The sequence below is a fragment of the Rhinatrema bivittatum genome, chromosome 2 (assembly GCF_901001135.1).
Source record: "Rhinatrema bivittatum chromosome 2, aRhiBiv1.1, whole genome shotgun sequence".
NCBI lineage: Eukaryota > Metazoa > Chordata > Amphibia > Gymnophiona > Rhinatrematidae > Rhinatrema > Rhinatrema bivittatum.
Genome location: NC_042616.1, coordinates 725,796,046 through 725,814,921, shown reverse-complemented (window position 1 = coordinate 725,814,921; position 18,876 = coordinate 725,796,046). Strand labels below are relative to the sequence as shown.

Here is an 18,876-nt window from a genome sequence, read left to right as displayed (position 1 = left end):
CAAAATGGTGTTGCATGACTTCCCTTGGCTAAATCCATGTTGACTTTGACCCATTAAACTTTTTCTGATATGGATCATTAGTACCACAGCTGCAGTTCTGTGCATACCCATTGGGGTAGATTTTATAATTTTGCGCGAGCGCGTACTTTTGTTCGCGCACCAGGCATGAACAAAAGTACGCTGGATTTTATAAGATACGCGCATAGCCGCGCGTATCTTATAAAATCCAGGGTCGGCGCGCGCAAGGGGGTGCATATTTGTGCAACTTGCACACGCCGAGCCCGGCGCGCGCTGCCTGTTCCCTCCAAGGCCACTCCGAAATTGGAGCGACCTCGGAGGGAACTTTCTTTCCACCCCCCGCACCTTCCCCTCCCTTACCCACCCCCCGGCCCTATCTAAACCCTCCTACTTTTGTTGGCAGATTTACGCCTGCTGAAAGCAGGTGTAAATCTGCGCGCGCCAGCAGGCTGCTGGCGCGCTATCACCCGACCCAGGGGCTGGTCCGGAGGCCTTGACCACGCCCCCGGGCCCGCCCCCGAAATGCCGCATCACTCGCGGCATGCCCCCGACACGCCCCTCCATGCAAGCCCCGGGACTTTCGCGCATCTCGGGGCTTGCGCGTGCCGCCGAGCCTATGCAAAATAGGCTCGGCGCGCGCAGGGGGGTTGGGGTAGGTTTTCGGGGGGTACGTGCGTACCCCTTTGAAAATCTACCCCATTATGTCTACTAGAGCTGTCTCTTGCTCTGCAGCTATACAGTTCTCTGAGATGTGTTTCAGTTCCTCTGAATCATCACCTTTAAATATCACTTCTGGCATGGGTATCTGCCTTATATTTTCCTCAGTAAAGACTGACGCAAAAAATTAATTCACTCTCTCTACTATGGCCTTGTCCTACTTTAGCATCCTTTTTACCCCTCGATCATCTAATGGTCCAACTGACTCCCTTGGGCCATGGTGGGATGGGCTCCACCACAGCCCTGCCAATCTCCTGCCCACTTGCACATGGTGGGATGGGTTCTGCCATGGCCCTGCCAGTCTCCTGTTCATTTTGGGCTGTGATGGGATGGGCTGGGCTCCACCGTAGCTCCACTAGTCTCCTAACTTCAGACTATAGTGGGATGGACTCCACCACAACCCTGCCAGTCTTCTCACTTTGGAACAAGGTGCGATGTGCTCCACCATGGCCCCGATGCGCTTCCTGCGTAGGGGGTAAAAGCTGCACGCAGCCATGAGAAAAGTTGTGCGCGACCATGCAAGCATGCAGCATAGTAGGAATAGTGCTGGGAGCCTGCAAAAAGATGAGGGCCATTAGAGAGCTTCCCTCCAAGGATTACAATTGTTAAGTTTTACTTCTTTGTTTAAATGTGTGAAAAATTTTATTAAGAGTGATAAGTGCCAGGGAGGGAAGCAAACAGCAGAAATTACATTTGCAGGAAAATTATGTCTGGTCATGTGCGACTGTATTTAATCCCTTTGCATTTGTTTCAAAGATCCTGATCGTTTAATTATAAATGAAGAAGAATATTAAATACAGTTGGGTAAAGCAGACATTTTAGCATAACTATGATATAAGCTATCACACTATCTAAAGGCGTTACATATCACTTTGGTGTGACATCGTGAGCGGTCTTGGCTTGCCAGAGGACAAATTCAGTCTGGATTCTGGCTATTCTTTTGCAGTTTTTATTTATTGCAATAAAAAATAAACAGAACACAAGTCTGCTTACTGCAGCAATGCTGGAATCAGAAGTTTACATTCATAAGTCATTTAGCAAACTTCTTATCTTCTCCTAGTTTCATCTGGGGCTCTCTCTTCCCTCTAGGCCCTGGAGCCCTATCTCTCTTTTCATGGGAAATGCCCTAAAACCAGCATTCTCTTGTGACTGTCCTATGGCAGACTAGGCTAAAAGCCTGGTCCTGGAATTTTAAGGAGGGGCTAATGTATACTTCTTTATATACCTTCCCCCTCAGTTTGATATTGTCAGGTTGAGCATCTATTTCTATCCAGGTTAACTCCTGGGAATATAATTCACCATTTTTATTTTCCATTCCCACCCTGAACTGGGACTGACAATTTCTTTTCCTTGCAGGTAGTAAGGTAGGTGTAGGCTCCCCTAAGCCCAAGTGTACCTTCCCCTTCAATACCCATACGTGCCTCTGGTCCAACTCAAGGGAATTACTTTTGGATGGGACTTAACTTCTCCAGGGTCACCCTCCCCTACCTTTTTGGGGGAATCGGTTAGGGGTTCCTGGAGTATAGGGGTGTGCATTCGGATTGACCGCATTAGTAAAACGCAACTCATATTTTTTTTTTACTTAAAAAATTGATTCGACATAAACAATCGGATTTCCCACATATCGAACATAGATATGTTCGATATGTGGGAAATCGCGATTGTTGAGCCAAAATAAAAATATAAACCCCCTCACCCTCCTTAATCCCCCCCCCCCGACTTACCACAACTCCCTGGTGATGGAGCGAGGAGTGAGGACGCCATTTCTGCAATCCTTGGCGAGAAGCATGTGACGTCGGCGGCACGTCGAGTGACGCTGGCGTCACGTGATTCCCGGCTCGTTCGCGCCGGACGGCTCGTTCGGCCCAAAAAGAACTTTTGGCCAGCTTGGGGGGGTCAGGAGGCCCCCCCAAGCGCGAACGAGCGTCTTGGGGGGGCCTCCTGACCCCCCCAAGCTGGCCAAAAGTTCTTTTTGGGCCGAACGAGCCGTCCGGCGCGAACGAGCCGGGAATCACATGACGCCGCGTCACTCGACGTGCCACCGACGTCACATGCTTCTCGCCAAGGATTGCAGAAATGACGTCCTCACTCCTCGCTCGATCACCAGGGAGTTGTGGTAAGTCTGGGGGGGGGGATTAAGGAGGGTGAGGGGGTTTAAATTTTTTTTTTGCACATATGTACATATACCCAACTCATTGGATTTTTTTTATGTCCATATTGGCCGCAAGTGGGACCCCCTTTCGGACATAAAAAATATGAACATAAAATTTTGCTCTGCACATCCCTACTGGAGTACCCATGGGCCATGGCTCCCTCTGATACAGGTCACCATGCACAATTGAACCAGTAAAGTCTCAGCCAGTCTTTAAACACTGGGTACTCTCAAATTCGCTTCTTCAGTGTGGATGAGTTAGAAGGAAATGGTTGTCTTTTGTGGATGACATTAAGATCTGCAACAGAGAAGACATACCTGAAGGAATAGTGAGAATGAAAAGTGATCTAAAAGTCTACAAGAAGAAGTCGAAGGTATGGCAGCTGGGATTCAATCACCAAAATTTAAACAAAAAGGGATTCAGTATGTTTCTGACAAAATTCTGGTGTCTGGTACCCCGAACCAGGGTTTAAACCACTATATGGTTTAGTCCAATGGAGACAAGTAATGGTTTTGCTTTAATAACTGAAAACCTTTGTTGATTTTGTTAATTATTATTCATTTTATTTAATTATTTTTTTATTTAAAATGTATGTAACCCTCAAGTACTGTCCCTTTTTTTTTTTTTTCCCATTTTTCGTCTTCCCGTCTCAATCATATTCATATGCGAGCAGTGGAGGGGGCAAAGCACTATGTCACAATACATCCCTTTTGCAGGCAATCGTACCGGTAATTAAGTAGGTGGGTGTTTCCACCAAGGAGGCAAATGATTGGTCCAAACCCCTTTAAAACCGGCAAAGGTAAGGTGGATGCTGTCCGACATGATTGACAGCGATAAGAGGAGCCAGGAACACTCATTTATCGTTGGGATAAATCTCTGGGATCAAGGGATGCAAGTGATATTCATTATATTTGTTTTTCATCAGCCCTCCAGCCCCTGAAGTAGCCGTATTATTATCAAAACACTGACAGTAGTGTCAGGCGAGAGAGGCAGCTCTACTTAAAAAGAAAAGGGACTTCAACTTTTAGAACTGCTGGTTGCAGATAAGTTTGATTGCATCATTGTCTATAGCATTGGAGTAGAGTGTATTTGAAGGAGAGTGGACATGGGACAGTACCTTAGGGTTACAGAAGTTTTAAATAATGAAAAATAAGAAATAAAATGAATAAGTTTTTTCACAAAATAGGAGTTTTCTTTAACTCACTTATTAAAGCAGAAACGGTACTTGCCTCCATTGGAGTAAAACCCAGAGCCTCCATTGGAGTAAAACCCAGAGTTTTGTCAGAAACATACTGAATTCCTTTTTGTTTGTATTTTGGTGATTATCTTTAGGGAATTTCTATAGAGGCTTGTATTTATTTTTAATTTTAGCTGGGATTCAATGCCAAGAAGTTCACAGTCATGCACTTGGGGATACAGAAATCCAAAGGAGCTATATGTGAAGGTATATGTGTGTGTGTGTGTGTAAGTTTGATGTGCACAGACTGGGAGATCTCAGGGTGATAGTGTGTGACCATCTGAAGGTGGTGAAACAGTGTGACAAGGCCAGAGGGCTGCTGAGCTGCACAGAGAGGAATAACCAGCAGGAAAAACGAGGTGATAATACCCCTATACAAGTCGTTGATGAAGCCTAATTTGGAGTACTGTTTTCAGTTCTGGAGACCCTATCGTAAAAAAGATAGACAGGATGAAAGCAGTCCAGAAAAAGGCAACGAAAATGGTGTAGGGTCTGCAACAAAAGAGTTATGAGATGAGATTAAAGGACTTAAATATGTATATACTGGCGGAGAGGAGAGACAGGGTGAAATGATACAGACTTTTAAATATTTTATTTATTTAAAAGTATTTATTTCCTGTGCCCTCCAATATCTGAACGGTAGTAATAATGCAAAAGAATCAAACCTTTTTTGAAGGAAAGAAAACTGTAGAACAAGGAGTCATAATATGAAGCTTCAAGGGCGGTCGAGTTAGGACCAACTTTAGTAAGTATTTCACCATAGAAAGGGTGGGGGATGCATGGACAAGGACAGTAATGGAATGCAAAAAGGCATGGGATAAACACAGACAAAGCTTAGTGGATAAATGATGGAGGCAAAGAAAAGGGTAACCTGTGCTGACTGGGGCAACCTGTACGAAGCAACAATTACCAACCTAAGAATAGGATAAAAAAAATAATACATCAATAAAAAAATATTGCTGGGCAGGTTGGATGGACCACTTGGATTTTTTTTTTTCTGCCAACAATTACCATGGAGCGGTGGAGGTTTCAGGGGCCCAGAGGGCCACTTTTGGAGTTTTGAGCTGTGGAGGTTTCAGGGGCCCAGAGGGCCACTTTTGGAGTTTTGAGGTGTGGGTGAGAGGGTAGTGCTTCCAAATGGGTTTGTTTTGTACAGAATGAACCCCATTTGTAAGGCAGGGAATGTTGGGTATGATCGAAGTCTCTTAAATTTACTGCTAGTGATCTTCTCAATACTTGTATGTGCCAATGAGAGCGTCTTTCTGGAGTGCATAGGTGGTAATACGTAAAGACAATCTATCAAAACACACTTGGAAGTTCTTTTAAATTAAACTGGTGGCGCCCACTGCAATTGGGACTATTTCTATATCTTTCTGCCACATGTCTTTGGTCTCTGATTGCATCTCTTGGTATTTGATAGCCTTCTGTGTCTCCATTTTTAGTTCAGAATAGTCACTTGGTACTGACACTTCTATTAGTAATGCCATTCTTGTGTTTTTCTCCGTTACCCCATGTTCAGTTTTCTAGCATAACATTTTTTTTAGCAGTTGGAACGGGCCTATCCCAGGTGATTATAATTTTATCATTCTCTGCAGTTCTGTCAATCACGACATAATGGTGTTTAGTTTTGAGGGGGTGGGGGCTGAATGGAGGACCTGGGGCCCACTTTTGGAGTTCAGGGGTAGGAGTGGAGGGAGGTTATCATCGGAGGAGGCTGCCATCTTGCTCTGACTGTAAGGGAGGAGAAATAAAAATATAACTTTTGGGATCAACATTCAAGGGTTCCTCCAGTTGACTTTTGGTGTTAGCCAGATAAAACCTGGGATTAGAATATTTTCCCCTGTTCCCTAGCTAAAATTTTGTCCAGAAGAACAAAGTGTGTAGACCTAATTTACCCAGGCAAAAAGAAACAGCACTAGGGGCAATTCCAGGATGCAGTTTCACTTTTTCCAGGCAACACTGATATTCACTGCTGCCCAGAGAAAGCTAACTGTACAAATCTAGTTGGAGAAATACCTGTCCTATAGTTTCCAGGATAACTTTATCTGGAAATATTCAGCACAGCACTTATCCAAGTTCCATTGCATATCCAGTTAAAGTTAACTTTCCTGCTATTGTGGGATTATTTTGCTTGAATATGATTATTGATTTAACTCTGAGCCACACACAGACAGAATGTACGTATAGAAAAAAAACTGATTCTGGGTCTGGTCCCCTCAGAACCTTTTAACTTAACTTACACATGTGCAGACATCTAATCCTCCACATAATTACAGGTTGCATATACCCCACTGCTTGCATAATTACTTACTATTTGCACATTCCCCAAACAATTAATTTAAAGTTTAACAGGCCTAGGACAGAAGGGAGGCATCTCTCACATATGCAGATACTGTAGCTTAGGACTGGGCTGATGTGCTTAACTGTGGCACCAGGAAGACCCTCCCTCCTGCTTATTCCTACCTTATGCATCTGCGAGTGTTAGCATTTTTCATAAACAGTCTCAAAGCAGGCAAAACTGAACATAATTAGAACATCAACACAGACCCCAGGGAGGGCAGCACCGACAGATCACTTGAGCCCTTCTGGCTAGGAATGTAAGCTCTGAATCTTTATATGCATATATGTATGTATAACGGAGTAGTTTTTCTTGACCGCACTCAACCATTTAGCGTTATTTGTACCATTTAGCGTTATTTGTAAATTATTCCTATAAGCTAATAAATCCATTATTACTTTTACCTGGCACCGAGGTGTTTTAGTATTGTCAGATACTGCTATAAAAAGCGAGTGCTCGGTCTGGACCTGCTTGCTGGCTTACTCAATATATGAACCCCTTTGACTGCATATACTCAAAGAGCACTGAGGTTTTCGGCAGGGCAGATGCTGATTCTGTGTTGCAGCTCGCAGGTTGGACGTACAGGATTAATCAGGCCTTTTACTAAGGCATCAATACAAACATGACACTGCGGTTTAGAAACGGAAAAAGGAGGCATACAAAATATGTACTTTGAGAGAGCTTGTTCAAATGACACAATACATTAGAATGAATCAAAAGAATTTACCTTTTCAGCAAACAGCCAGTTAGTAGCATCCAAGATGCAAAAAAATAAAATAAAACATTCTGTATATCTTAAAAGCATACTGCTGTGATAATGTAAATGTAACAGGGGAGAGTTTTTGATTGCTCTTAGGAAATGTCTTTGAAACAGAGAGACACAGGTTTTATTCTTTTCATAATGCAGCATCTAGAACAGTAGGCTGATCTCATTCCTAAGGAAAACATACTCTAAAGGGACACAGCAATACCCGTAATAATGAAAAGAAAATACTGGTTAGAGAAATATGGAAGAATTTTCATTAACAAGGCTGTGTTGCCAGTATCAGGAGAAAATAAGGGGCTCAGAGATTAGGAAGTGTAAGGTGTTCTGTCTCCCATGGATTTACGTCACGAATCTCTAGTAGCTCCAATCGTACAGTAAAACATGAAACAAATGACCCAAGAATGGACAGGACACCAGCCTTTATAAAGCATGGGCTCAATATTCAGCGTTATCCAGCTGTGTAAGTTAGCCAGATAAGTCTTACCTGGCTAACTTACACGGGCTATTCAGCAGCACCATATTCAGCGCTATTTAGCCAGATAAGTTATAGCCAGATAAGTTAGACCTGCTCTATGGCAGGTTTAATTTATCCGCTTAACTTAAATGTTGATATTCAAAATTATCTGGTTATCAGGCTAATTAGCACTGCCCTGTTACACCTTTTGCTAACCCACTGGATAACTAGCTATCTCCTTAGCCAGATAAGTGGCTTATCCAACTAAGTGGTGGCTGCTGAACATAGCCAGATATTCAGCGGCCGTCACTTAGCTGGATAAGTCACTACTTATCTGATTTAAGTAGTGCTGAATATTGGCCTCCCCATGCTCTTAAATATGAAGTGAAGATCATTAATAGTGAAAGTAAAGTCAGAGAACAAATGGAGTCTGTTGTACATGGCACAAGCTATCAAGTGGTGCTGACATAATTTGAACATATCAGAAGCAATGCAAACGACCCCCCCCCCCCCCCATATTGTATTGATCCACAGTTTGTTCCATCATTGCAGCATGAAAATTCAGTTTTATTTCATTACCTCAGAAAATGAATAATCTGCCCTTTCTAGCCTGCAACCAGTTGTGGAAAGAGGAGAACATGAGAAATTGTATGCACTTCATATATTACATACTCTTCAAATTAATCTGCTTATTAAGTAGTTATAGTAATCAATTCCTAATAGGAATAACACAGTCAGTCAAAAAGTGAAAGGGTAGATAGTCCTTTCGATCCAAGCTACACATTAGTGCACTTTATGATTAGTACCTTAAAAAAAATGTATGCGGCAATCACAGATGGCAGGATGAAGGGAGGAAGGAGAAAAACCAATATTATTATTATATTATGATTATTCAATGGCACATGGAAAGACTGGGGCACGGGAGGTAGTCACACACTAGCTGGAAGCAGAAGCAGAACCAGACTCCTATGCTCTAATTATCTGATCTGTCCTCTAGTGCAGATTAATGATATTTTTCCTTTACTGGTGTATTTTTTCAAGGATATTGCATTGCAAAAACTATATAAGATAGACAGTTTCACTATGCATTGATTTTTCATGCCTTCACCCTGAAGATTGCTTCCACAGGATTCTGATGAAAATGGCAGATATCAACATTATATAGGCAGAGTACATTGTTTCCTGCATTGTGAAATCTCTGGGATGGCAGCAAAAGGGCTACATCTAATTTGAGCAGACTGTGACTGCTTTGCACATGGCACAGTACACCAAGAAGGACAAAATGCAACTGCCAAAAAGGACATTTTCCTCTGAGTTTTATTAGACATAGGCATTACCCTTGGGAAAATAATTGTCTAACTGAGTGAAAACATGTCAGACACTGCTGGTGTTTAAGGACATCCAGGAAAATAATTCTGGGACTGGAGCCATTTACCCTTGATTGTAGGGGTTGGGCTTGTGACATACATGCACATGTCCCATTGCCAGCAGTGGGGTAGCTCTAGAGCTGTCAGTTTACCAGGGGCTACAGAAGGACATCTGATCAAGATGCCAAATGGGGATGTAGACAGCTAAGAGATCAAGTTTTATTATTTTATCCCCTGGTTACAAGGTGAAAATCAGCCCTTCTGAACTCCAACCTTTAGCCCTTCAGGAAAACTGCTTTACCTAGCAGTACAGGGAGGAGTCAATCTCCTACTCATATTTACAGAGAGAGGTATTATTGTGAAATGGTTTGGCAATTAGTGTACCCACTACCTGAATGCAAAAACAAGGAATTAGCATCAGATTAGCAGCTAAAATAAACATTATTGCATGCAAGGCTTATGCCCTTCCAACACACAAATAGATTCCAATTTAAAACAAGACCAGGAAACTATGAAACACGGATCCTGTCTACTGGGTAACTAAAGAGGAAATAATATTAAATTTTTACTAAGGTTTCTTGAAATTCCAAGACTGAATTTATAAAAAAAATTTAGTTTGCAAATGAACTTGGTTAAATAAAAAGTTGATTAATATTTTGCGTGTGTGTGGAAAGAAAATAAAAGATAACAGGAACAGGACTAAACTAAGGTGATTCCTCATTAGGACTGTGAGACTGAGGGATCGCTCTTCTAATTGTAAAACAAAATGGAACTCTGCAATACAGGATTCAGAGAGAATAAAACCCAACAATCTCTTAGCAATGTCAGATAATGGCAAGATGCTTTAGAAACACATTGCCAGCTGTGTTTGCAGCTGTTTATCACCAGGTAAGACAAAGTTTCTCAAGGCACTCTGCAGCAGCTGCCTATCACATTCATCTGAGGGTTTTGTTACTTCAAAACTTCTGAAGTGGTTGATCGCAATTAAAGTGCAAGAAAATATGGATAAGTCTGTCTTCAATTGTTTGTTCCTTCTATTCCTTGTTATTTGACACAGTTTTCTGTAATTCTTCCATTACTGTCGACTTGTCTGATGCTTTTTGTGACGTTCATGGCGACTTCTTTCTTGGATGCTCTCTTGGTATCCCATTTGGTCTGTTAAAAAGTTGGAGAGCGTCTGATTAAGATTTGCATTGACATAAAATTTTGCAAACATTCAAAACTGCTCTGACATGCTAATCTACAAATTTGTTGACTGCAGCTGTGGACTTCATTTTAAAGCAAGGCAATTCTCAACTGAGGTCTAATTCGTGTATTGCTGCATTAACATTTAACACGCCTTTGTGAATAGAGACCTGTTTTGCTTACTTTTTTCACTGTTGCTCTGAATGGTGGTTGCTTTTGGCTTCTATATTATATTGAGCATTGTAGAGAAATCTGCTTCAAACTGAGACTTAAAAGCACCAAATTTATTTTCCTCCCACTAATTTTAACGCTCAAGCACATTCAGTATGATCGTTTTACTAATTCAGATCAAACTGGCAATGATCGCTCCAGCTATATTATTTATTTAATTCAATTTGATTTCCATTTTAATTCATAGCATCTCAAATTGGTTACAAGACTGTAATAAATAAACAATTTACAATAAAATATTGCTAATCACAGCAAAACAATCAAAACAAAGAATACAAAACCCCAACCCTAATCTATATTCCATAATCTCTTAATCCAAACACTCTCCATAATATAAAAACATTACAACCTCCTCCTCCATAGATTTTTTAATTTATCTATTTTACATTTCAGATTCCAGCACAAAGCTGTTCATCGTGGATTTCAATTTAACATTCACTAAAATGAGCAAATATATTCCAACCCTCCTCCTCCTATAAAATATTTATAGTAATCCCTCCCTTACTGACTGCCAACTCCACTGGACCCACTAGCCTCTATCTGCGCATTATCACATTTTACCTGCACTGCCTTTCCTTGGGTACGCCTGCATATGTATACTAAGCAAGAGAGGCGGGCAAGCTTCTAAGGAATAGAGCTATTGTTCATGTTTTCTGGGGTGTTCGGCTTAAGTCTCAGTAATGTTTTCTTTCTTGGCTCTAAGATGCAGCCTGCTCAAGCATCACAGCTAACCCCTTGTGACTGAGCAAACAAAATACAGCCACCTCAGGGCTCACCCAACACCTAAATTTCGCCAACTGTAGCATGTCTGTCCCTGCTGGTGCTCTCACCCTAGGCCCAGGGAATGCTACTTCTGCAGCTGTTTTTTTTTACTTGGCCAAGAAGTGAGAACCCAAGCTAGAAAAGGAACTTGAGTGGTCCTCATAGTTGCCTTATTTTCAATCTATCAAACTGATGCGCCAGTACAGAAATTCATAGCCATTCTGCAGCAGGTAGATCCAAAAGCAGCATACTTCTCAGGTGTCTAAAAGAACCACAAAATGTTGTATTTCAAGATCATCACATGGAAGGCAGCAGAAATATTCTGTATGCTTGGCTGGAAGCCAACAGTGTTATATACAAGTCAGAACATAATCCTTCGTATACCACACTGATTCCTTATAGTTCAAACGGTAATCTTGATTCCTGTTTCAACTCATTTGCAGCCTGATTGAAGGGAAGTTTTGAAATATTAAACTCATTTCCCAGGGCCTTGTTCCAGATTTTTATTCTCTGTGAATTGAATTATTTGTGAACATTTCTGGAAATGCTTTCCTTTCTAGTGCTTAGTTGACTTGTCTGTCTAGTTTTGCATCCTCCCCCCCCCCCTTTCCCCCCCCTTTTATCCCACCTCCAGGAAAGGCATGCTTGGATGGTTTTGAGGAACCTCGTGGTCCTGAAGGCTGGAGGAGTGCCTTTATGGAGGTGCACCTTCAGCGCTGCTCATGGTTGTCAGGGTCCCCCATAATAGCAGCACCACCCATTTTCTCTCTCTGTAATGCACCAGGGGTTGACCTACCCCAATAGACACAGCATCCGAAATCAGATCCACTGCACTGCAAAACATAAGTCAGTGGCCTGAGCCATGGGGTTATACCACATTGTTTTTTTTTGTTTTTATTTTTTAATGAGGCATAGCAAATAATTACCAGTATAGAGAATAGAAATCCACACATGTCAGAAAAAATGGAAATATCTTCTCTTTGATCACATTTGAACTTGGGAAAGCACATATGATCCGAAGAAGGGACTGCTGTGGTTTTGAAAGCGTATGTACAATAAACTCTTTGGAAAATTCTTATGTTGGTTCTATAAAGCTGAGGAGAACCCTAAATACTATAGGCCAGATATTCAAAGTGCGTTCAATGCTATTTAGCCAGATAAGCGGGACTTATGCGGCTAAATAGCAGCTGCTGAATATGCATCTATGTTCAGCTGCTGCTGCTCCTATTTATTTACTTTATTTAGGCGTTTTATATATCATCATTCCAAAAGAAAATCACGACGATTTACAAAATCAGCATTCACATTCTGGGTCAGCATTCATATTCTAGGTCCACAACAACTCAAGATCAAGAACAAGTTAACTAGGGTGCTATGATTGAGGTTTGTAATCCATAATTTCCATTTCATAAAAGTATCATAAATGAGAATACCCACTGGATCAACCCTCCACTTCTTCCTCGTACCTCCACAAGGCCAACCCGCTCTACCCTCCAAGGGACTCTCCACACTCCTTCAATTAAGTCCACCAAACTTATTTCCACAACAAACAGAGCTTTCTCTCTTGCAGGTCCCTCCCTCTGGAACTCTATGCCTCTTGATTTACGCACTGAAACCTCCACACCCAAATTAAAAAAAACAAACTTAAAACCTGGCTATTCCTACAAGCCTTTCCGTCCATCTCTACCCCACCTCTGTGACTATTCATTAAACATCTGCTGTACATTTACTGAACAACTGCTAACAATTACCAATGTCTGTCCTGCAAGATCCAATTTGTCCTTTTGGAAAACTGTTGTATACGTTTGAACCCTGCTTAGACATGATCCTATCAATCTCCCACAACCTTGGGGCAAGAGACATCTCCGTGGGTGTCCCCCACAAAATCTGTTCCCTATGACCATCCCTGTCAACCTCTTTACCCTCCTCCCTCCCCCTCCCCCCCATGCCTTATCCTTTTATCCCTCTTATCCTTTTACCCCTCCTTACCTCCTCACCCCCTATCTTGTCCCTTCATCCCTCTTATCCTGATACCCCCTCTAATCCTTTTAACACAACCTTGTACATAGTATTTTATATTATTTGTTATAACCAATATCCCGTTTATTCTGTACTTTCGTAATTTTTTATATATATACCAATATTTAACTACCTTGTTCTTATGTAAAATTGTTAACTGTTCCCTGTAAAGGCCATGCCTAAATGATAGTTACACTATCATAGTTTTTAAGTTATCTGTAAACCGATACGATGTGCAAACGGTTGTCGGTATATAAAAGTTTCAAATAAAAAAAATAAATTCATTATCCTTCACTTATTAGTCAGTAAGTTGTCATGTTACACTTTACTTTGCTCAATACTTTTTGCTCATTCTGTTAACATTATCTATGGTTTTTACAGTGAAGTTATCGGCCAGTTGGTATTTTATGTTAAATCATATGATTTCTAAAGAGCCATGTTTTCAGTTCACATTTGAAACTCTTTCTTTTTGTTGTCAGACATGACGACTCTGGAAGGGAGTTCCACAACTTGGGGCCTGCTATGGAAAACATTTGGTCTCTTATTTGTTTTAGATGTTGTACTCTGTGTTGTAAGCACATTTAGAAGTCTTTTGTTTTGCGATCTTAGGGTTCTCTGCAGTGTGTATGGTTGAAGTGTCACTCCTATTAAGCATGAGTTAATGTTGTTGATATTGAAAATTAGGGTTAATACTTTACATTGAATTCTGGATTGTGCAGGAAGCCAGTGCAGTGCTATCAGCGAGGAGGTGATGTGGTCAAGTTTCCTTGTCCCTAGTAAGAGCCTAGCTGAAGCATTTTGTAGTAAAAAGTGTAAGAACATAAGAAAATGCCATACTGGGTCAGACCAAGGGTCCATCAAGCCCAGCATCCTGTTTCCAACAGTGGCCAATCCAGGCCATAAGAACCTGGCAAGTACCCAAAAACTAAGTCTATTCCATGTAACCATTGCTAATGGCAGTGGCTATTCTCTAAGTGAACTTAATAGCAGGTAATGGACTTCTCCTCCAAGAACTTATCCAATCCTTTTTTAAACACAGCTATACTAACTGCACGAACCACATTCTCTGGCAACAAATTCCAGAGTTTAATTGTGCGTTGAGTAAAAAAGAACTTTCTCTGATTAGTTTTAAATGTGCCCCATGCTAACTTCATGGAGTGCCCCCTAGTCTTTCTACTTTCCGAAAGAGTAAATAACCGATTCACATCTACCCGTTCTAGACCTCTCATGATTTTAAACACCTCTATCATATCCCCCCTCAGTCGTCTCTTCTCCAAGCTGAAAAGTCCTAACCTCTTTAGTCTTTCCTCATAGGGGAGTTGTTCCATTCCCTTTATCATTTTGGTAGCCCTTCTCTGTACCTTCTCCATCGCAATTATATCTTTTTTGAGATGCGGCGACCAGAATTGTACACAGTATTCAAGGTGCGGTCTCACCATGGAGCGATACAGAGGCATTATGACATTTTCCGTTTTATTCATCATTCCTTTTCTAATAATTCCCAACATTCTGTTTGCTTTTTTGACTGCCGCAGCACACTGCAACGACGATTTCAATGTGTTATCCACTATGACACCTAGATCTCTTTCTTGGGTTGTAGCACCTAATATGGAACCCAACATTGTGTAATTATAGCATGGGTTATTTTTCCCTATATGCATCACCTTGCACTTATCCACATTAAATTTCATCTGCCATTTGGATGCCCAATTTTCCAGTCTCACAAGGTCTTCCTGCAATTTATCACAATCTGCTTGTGATTTAACTACTCTGAACAATTTTGTGTCATCTGCAAATTTGATTATCTCACTCGTCGTATTACTTTCCAGATCATTTATAAATATATTGAACAGTAAGGGTCCCAATACAGATCCCTGAGGCACTCCACTGTCCACTCCCTTCCACTGAGAAAATTGCCCATTTAATCCTACTCTCTGTTTCCTGTCTTTTAGCCAGTTTGCAATCCACGAAAGGACTTCGCCACCTATCCCATGACTTTTTACTTTTCCTAGAAGCCTCTCATGAGGAACTTTGTCAAACGCCTTCTGAAAATCCAAGTATACTATATCTACCGGTTCACCTTTATCCACATGTTTATTAACTCCTTCAAAAAAGTGAAGCAGATTTGTGAGGCAAGACTTGCCCTGGGTAAAGCCATGCTGACTTTGTTCCATTAAACCATGTCTTTCTATATGTTCTGTGATTTTGATGTTTAGAACACTTTCCACTATTTTTCCTGGCACTGAAGTCAGGCTAACCGGACTGTAGTTTCCCGGATCGCCCCTGGAGCCTTTTTTAAATATTGGGGTTACATTTGCTATCCTCCAGTCTTCAGGTACAATGGATGATTTTAATGATAAGTTACAAATTTTTACTAATAGGTCTGAAATTTCATTTTTTAGTTCCTTCAGAACTCTGGGGTGTATACCATCCGGTCCAGGTGATTTACTACTCTTCAGTTTGTCAATCAGGCCTACCACATCTTCTAGGTTCACCGTGATTTGATTCAGTCCATCTGAATCATTACCCATGAAAACCTTCTCCATTATGGGTACCTCCCCAACATCCTCTTCAGTAAACACCGAAGCAAAGAAATCATTTAATCTTTCCACGATGGCCTTATCTTCTCTAAGTGCCCCTTTAACCCCTCGATCATCTAACGGTCCAACTGACTCCCTCACAGGCTTTCTGCTTCGGATATATTTAAAAAAGTTTTTACTGTGAGTTTTTGCCTCTACAGCCAACTTCTTTTCAAATTCTCTCTTAGCCTGTCTTATCAATGTCTTACATTTAACTTGCCAATGTTTATGCTTTATCCTATTTTCTTCTGTTGGATCCTTCTTCCAATTTTTGAATGAAGATCTTTTGGCTAAAATAGCTTCTTTCACCTCCCCTTTTAACCATGCCGGTAATCGTTTTGCCTTCTTTCCACCTTTCTTAATGTGTGGAATACATCTGGACTGTGCTTCTAGAATGGTATTTTTTAAGAATGACCACGCCTCTTGGACATTTTTTACTTTTGTAGCTGCTCCTTTCAGTTTTTTTCTAACAATTTTTCTCATTTTATCAAAGTTTCCCTTTTGAAAGTTTAGCATGAGAGCCTTGGATTTGCACACTGTTCCTTTCACAGTCATTAAATCAAATTTGATCATATTATGGTCACTATTGCCAAGCGGCCCCACCACCGTTACCTCTCTCACCAAGTCCTGTGCTCCACTGAGAATTAGATCTAAAATTGCTCCCTCTCTCGTCGGTTCCTGAACCAATTGCTCCATAAAGCTATCATTTATTCCATCCAGGAACGTTATCTCTCTAGCGTGACCCGATGATACATTTACCCAGTCTATATTGGGGTAATTGAAGTCTCCCATTATTACTGCACTACCAATTTGGTTAGCTTCCCTAATTTCTCTTAGCATTTCACTGTCTATCTCACCATCTTGACCAGGTGGACGGTAGTATACCCCTATCACTGTAGTCTTCCCTGACACACAAGGGATTTCTACCCATAAAGATTCAATTTTGTATTTAGTCTCATGCAGGATGTTTATCCTGTTGGACTCTATGCCATCCTGGACATAAAGCGCCACACCTCCTCCCGACTGCTCCTCTCTGTCATTGCGATATAATTTGTACCCCGGTATAGCACTGTCCCATTGGTTATCCTCTTTCCACCATGTCTCTGAGATGCCAATTAAGTCTATGTCATCATTTACTGCTAATAACCCCCTTTTTGGATTATTTTTGATAAAATATTTGAACATTTGAAAAGCTCACGGAAATGTGAATCTTGTCAATAAACAAACATCATTAGTGCAGGAGGTCTGACCCAATCCAACCTCACTGCAAAAGACTGGAAAAAAATTTTTAAGAGACGGAAGGCAGGTTTCATATATATGAGTGAAAACCCCAGCCAGGGTGTACTCAATTCTGTATATATAATCATGAACCAAACCTCCACCGTCCAAGTTTTTTTTGAAAAACTCTGTGCAACCAGTTCAAATGATTAAATCCTCATATCCCAATGTGATTTTCTTATCTACTTTTTTTAAAAAATCAAAACACAGTTGACTTCGCAGAATATCTTGAAAAGTCCCGACTTATCTGTTGATGATTGAAAGCCCGACGTAGCCACGTTTCTGGTCCGCGAACAGACCTTTCTTCAGGGGATGTTATCCTGTGTGCATAGTAGCCGGTGAAACCAAAGTCTTCTGTGGATAATATATCATTTCTTCAAAAAGACGCCACCAATGCGTTCAGCCATGTTGAGACGCTGTCAACTAACCTTCACTGTTTTTAAACCAGGCGCACAAGTGAATGAACTACCAATCACTGTCCACGTTGCTGTGAAACGTAGTGGCGTAAGTTAATAGATGCATTTCACAAACCAATAAGGTGCTGTGTTGAATTTAAAGCCCAGTGCGGTGCTGTATTCTAAACTTCCAAAATGCAAAAACACATATGGTGTATGAATCTAGATTAATGAAAGCCATTCCAGCTCTTCATTTAAACCTAAGGGAGCCTGAGTTTTAAGCGTGAAGATCCAAAAAGCTTCTTGCTTATTTAATAACCTTTCGCGGTCACCGCCTCTTAGAGATGTTGGCACATGATCTATCACAGCCCTTGCTGTACACATTGTGTACAGCAAGGGCATTTATTTAACACATTGAAATGGACTGTGATAGATCATGTGCCAACATCTCTAAGAGGCGGTGACCGCGAAAGGTTATTAAATAAGCGAGAAGCTTTTTGGATCTTCACGCTTAAAACTCAGGCTCCCTTAGGTTTAAATGAAGAGCTGGAATGGCTTTCATTAATCTAGATTCATACACCATATGTGTTTTTGCATTTTGGAAGTTTAGAATACAGCACCGCACTGGGCTTTAAATTCAACACAGCACCTTATTGGTTTGTGAAATGCATCTATTAACTTACGCCACTACGTTTCACAGCAACGTGGACAGTGATTGGTAGTTCATTCACTTGTGCGCCTGGTTTAAAAACATTGAAGGTTAGTTGACAGCGTCTCAACATGGCTGAACGCATTGGTGGCGTCTTTTTGAAGAAATGATATATTATCCACAGAAGACTTTGGTTTCACCGGCTACTATGCACACAGGATAACATCCCCTGAAGAAAGGTCTGTTCGCGGACCAGAAACGTGGCTACGTCGGGCTTTCAATCATCAACAGATAAGTCGGGACTTTTCAAGATATTCTGCGAAGTCAACTGTGTTTTGATTTTTTTAAAAAAGTAGATAAGAAAATCACATTGGGATATGAGGATTTAATCATTTGAACTGGTTGCACAGAGTTTTTCAAAAAAAACTTGGACGGTGGAGGTTTGGTTCATGATTATATATACAGAATTGAGTACACCCTGGCTGGGGTTTTCACTCATATATATGAAACCTGCCTTCCGTCTCTTAAAAATTTTTTTCCAGTCTTTTGCAGTGAGGTTGGATTGGGTCAGACCTCCTGCACTAATGATGTTTGTTTATTGACAAGATTCACATTTCCGTGAGCTTTTCAAATGTTCAAATATTTTATCAAAAATAATCCAAAAAGGGGGTTATTTGAATGTGAATTGGATTACGTAGTGTAATTCCCCCAAAAATCGTGTCTTGGGG

General features: G+C 41.1%; 1 protein-coding gene across 1 annotated transcript in view; it reads right to left on the bottom strand.

The window, feature by feature from the left end:
• Positions 1-7,131: 7,131 nt before the first annotated feature.
• BAALC (BAALC binder of MAP3K1 and KLF4) overlaps positions 7,132-18,876 on the bottom strand; it is a 51,515-nt gene continuing 39,770 nt past the window's right edge. Inside the window, exon 3 of the mRNA XM_029591852.1 lies at positions 7,132-10,205. Coding sequence (XP_029447712.1) covers positions 10,095-10,205 — 111 coding nt within the window. The 3' untranslated portion in view covers positions 7,132-10,094. The remainder of the gene's footprint in view (positions 10,206-18,876) is intronic.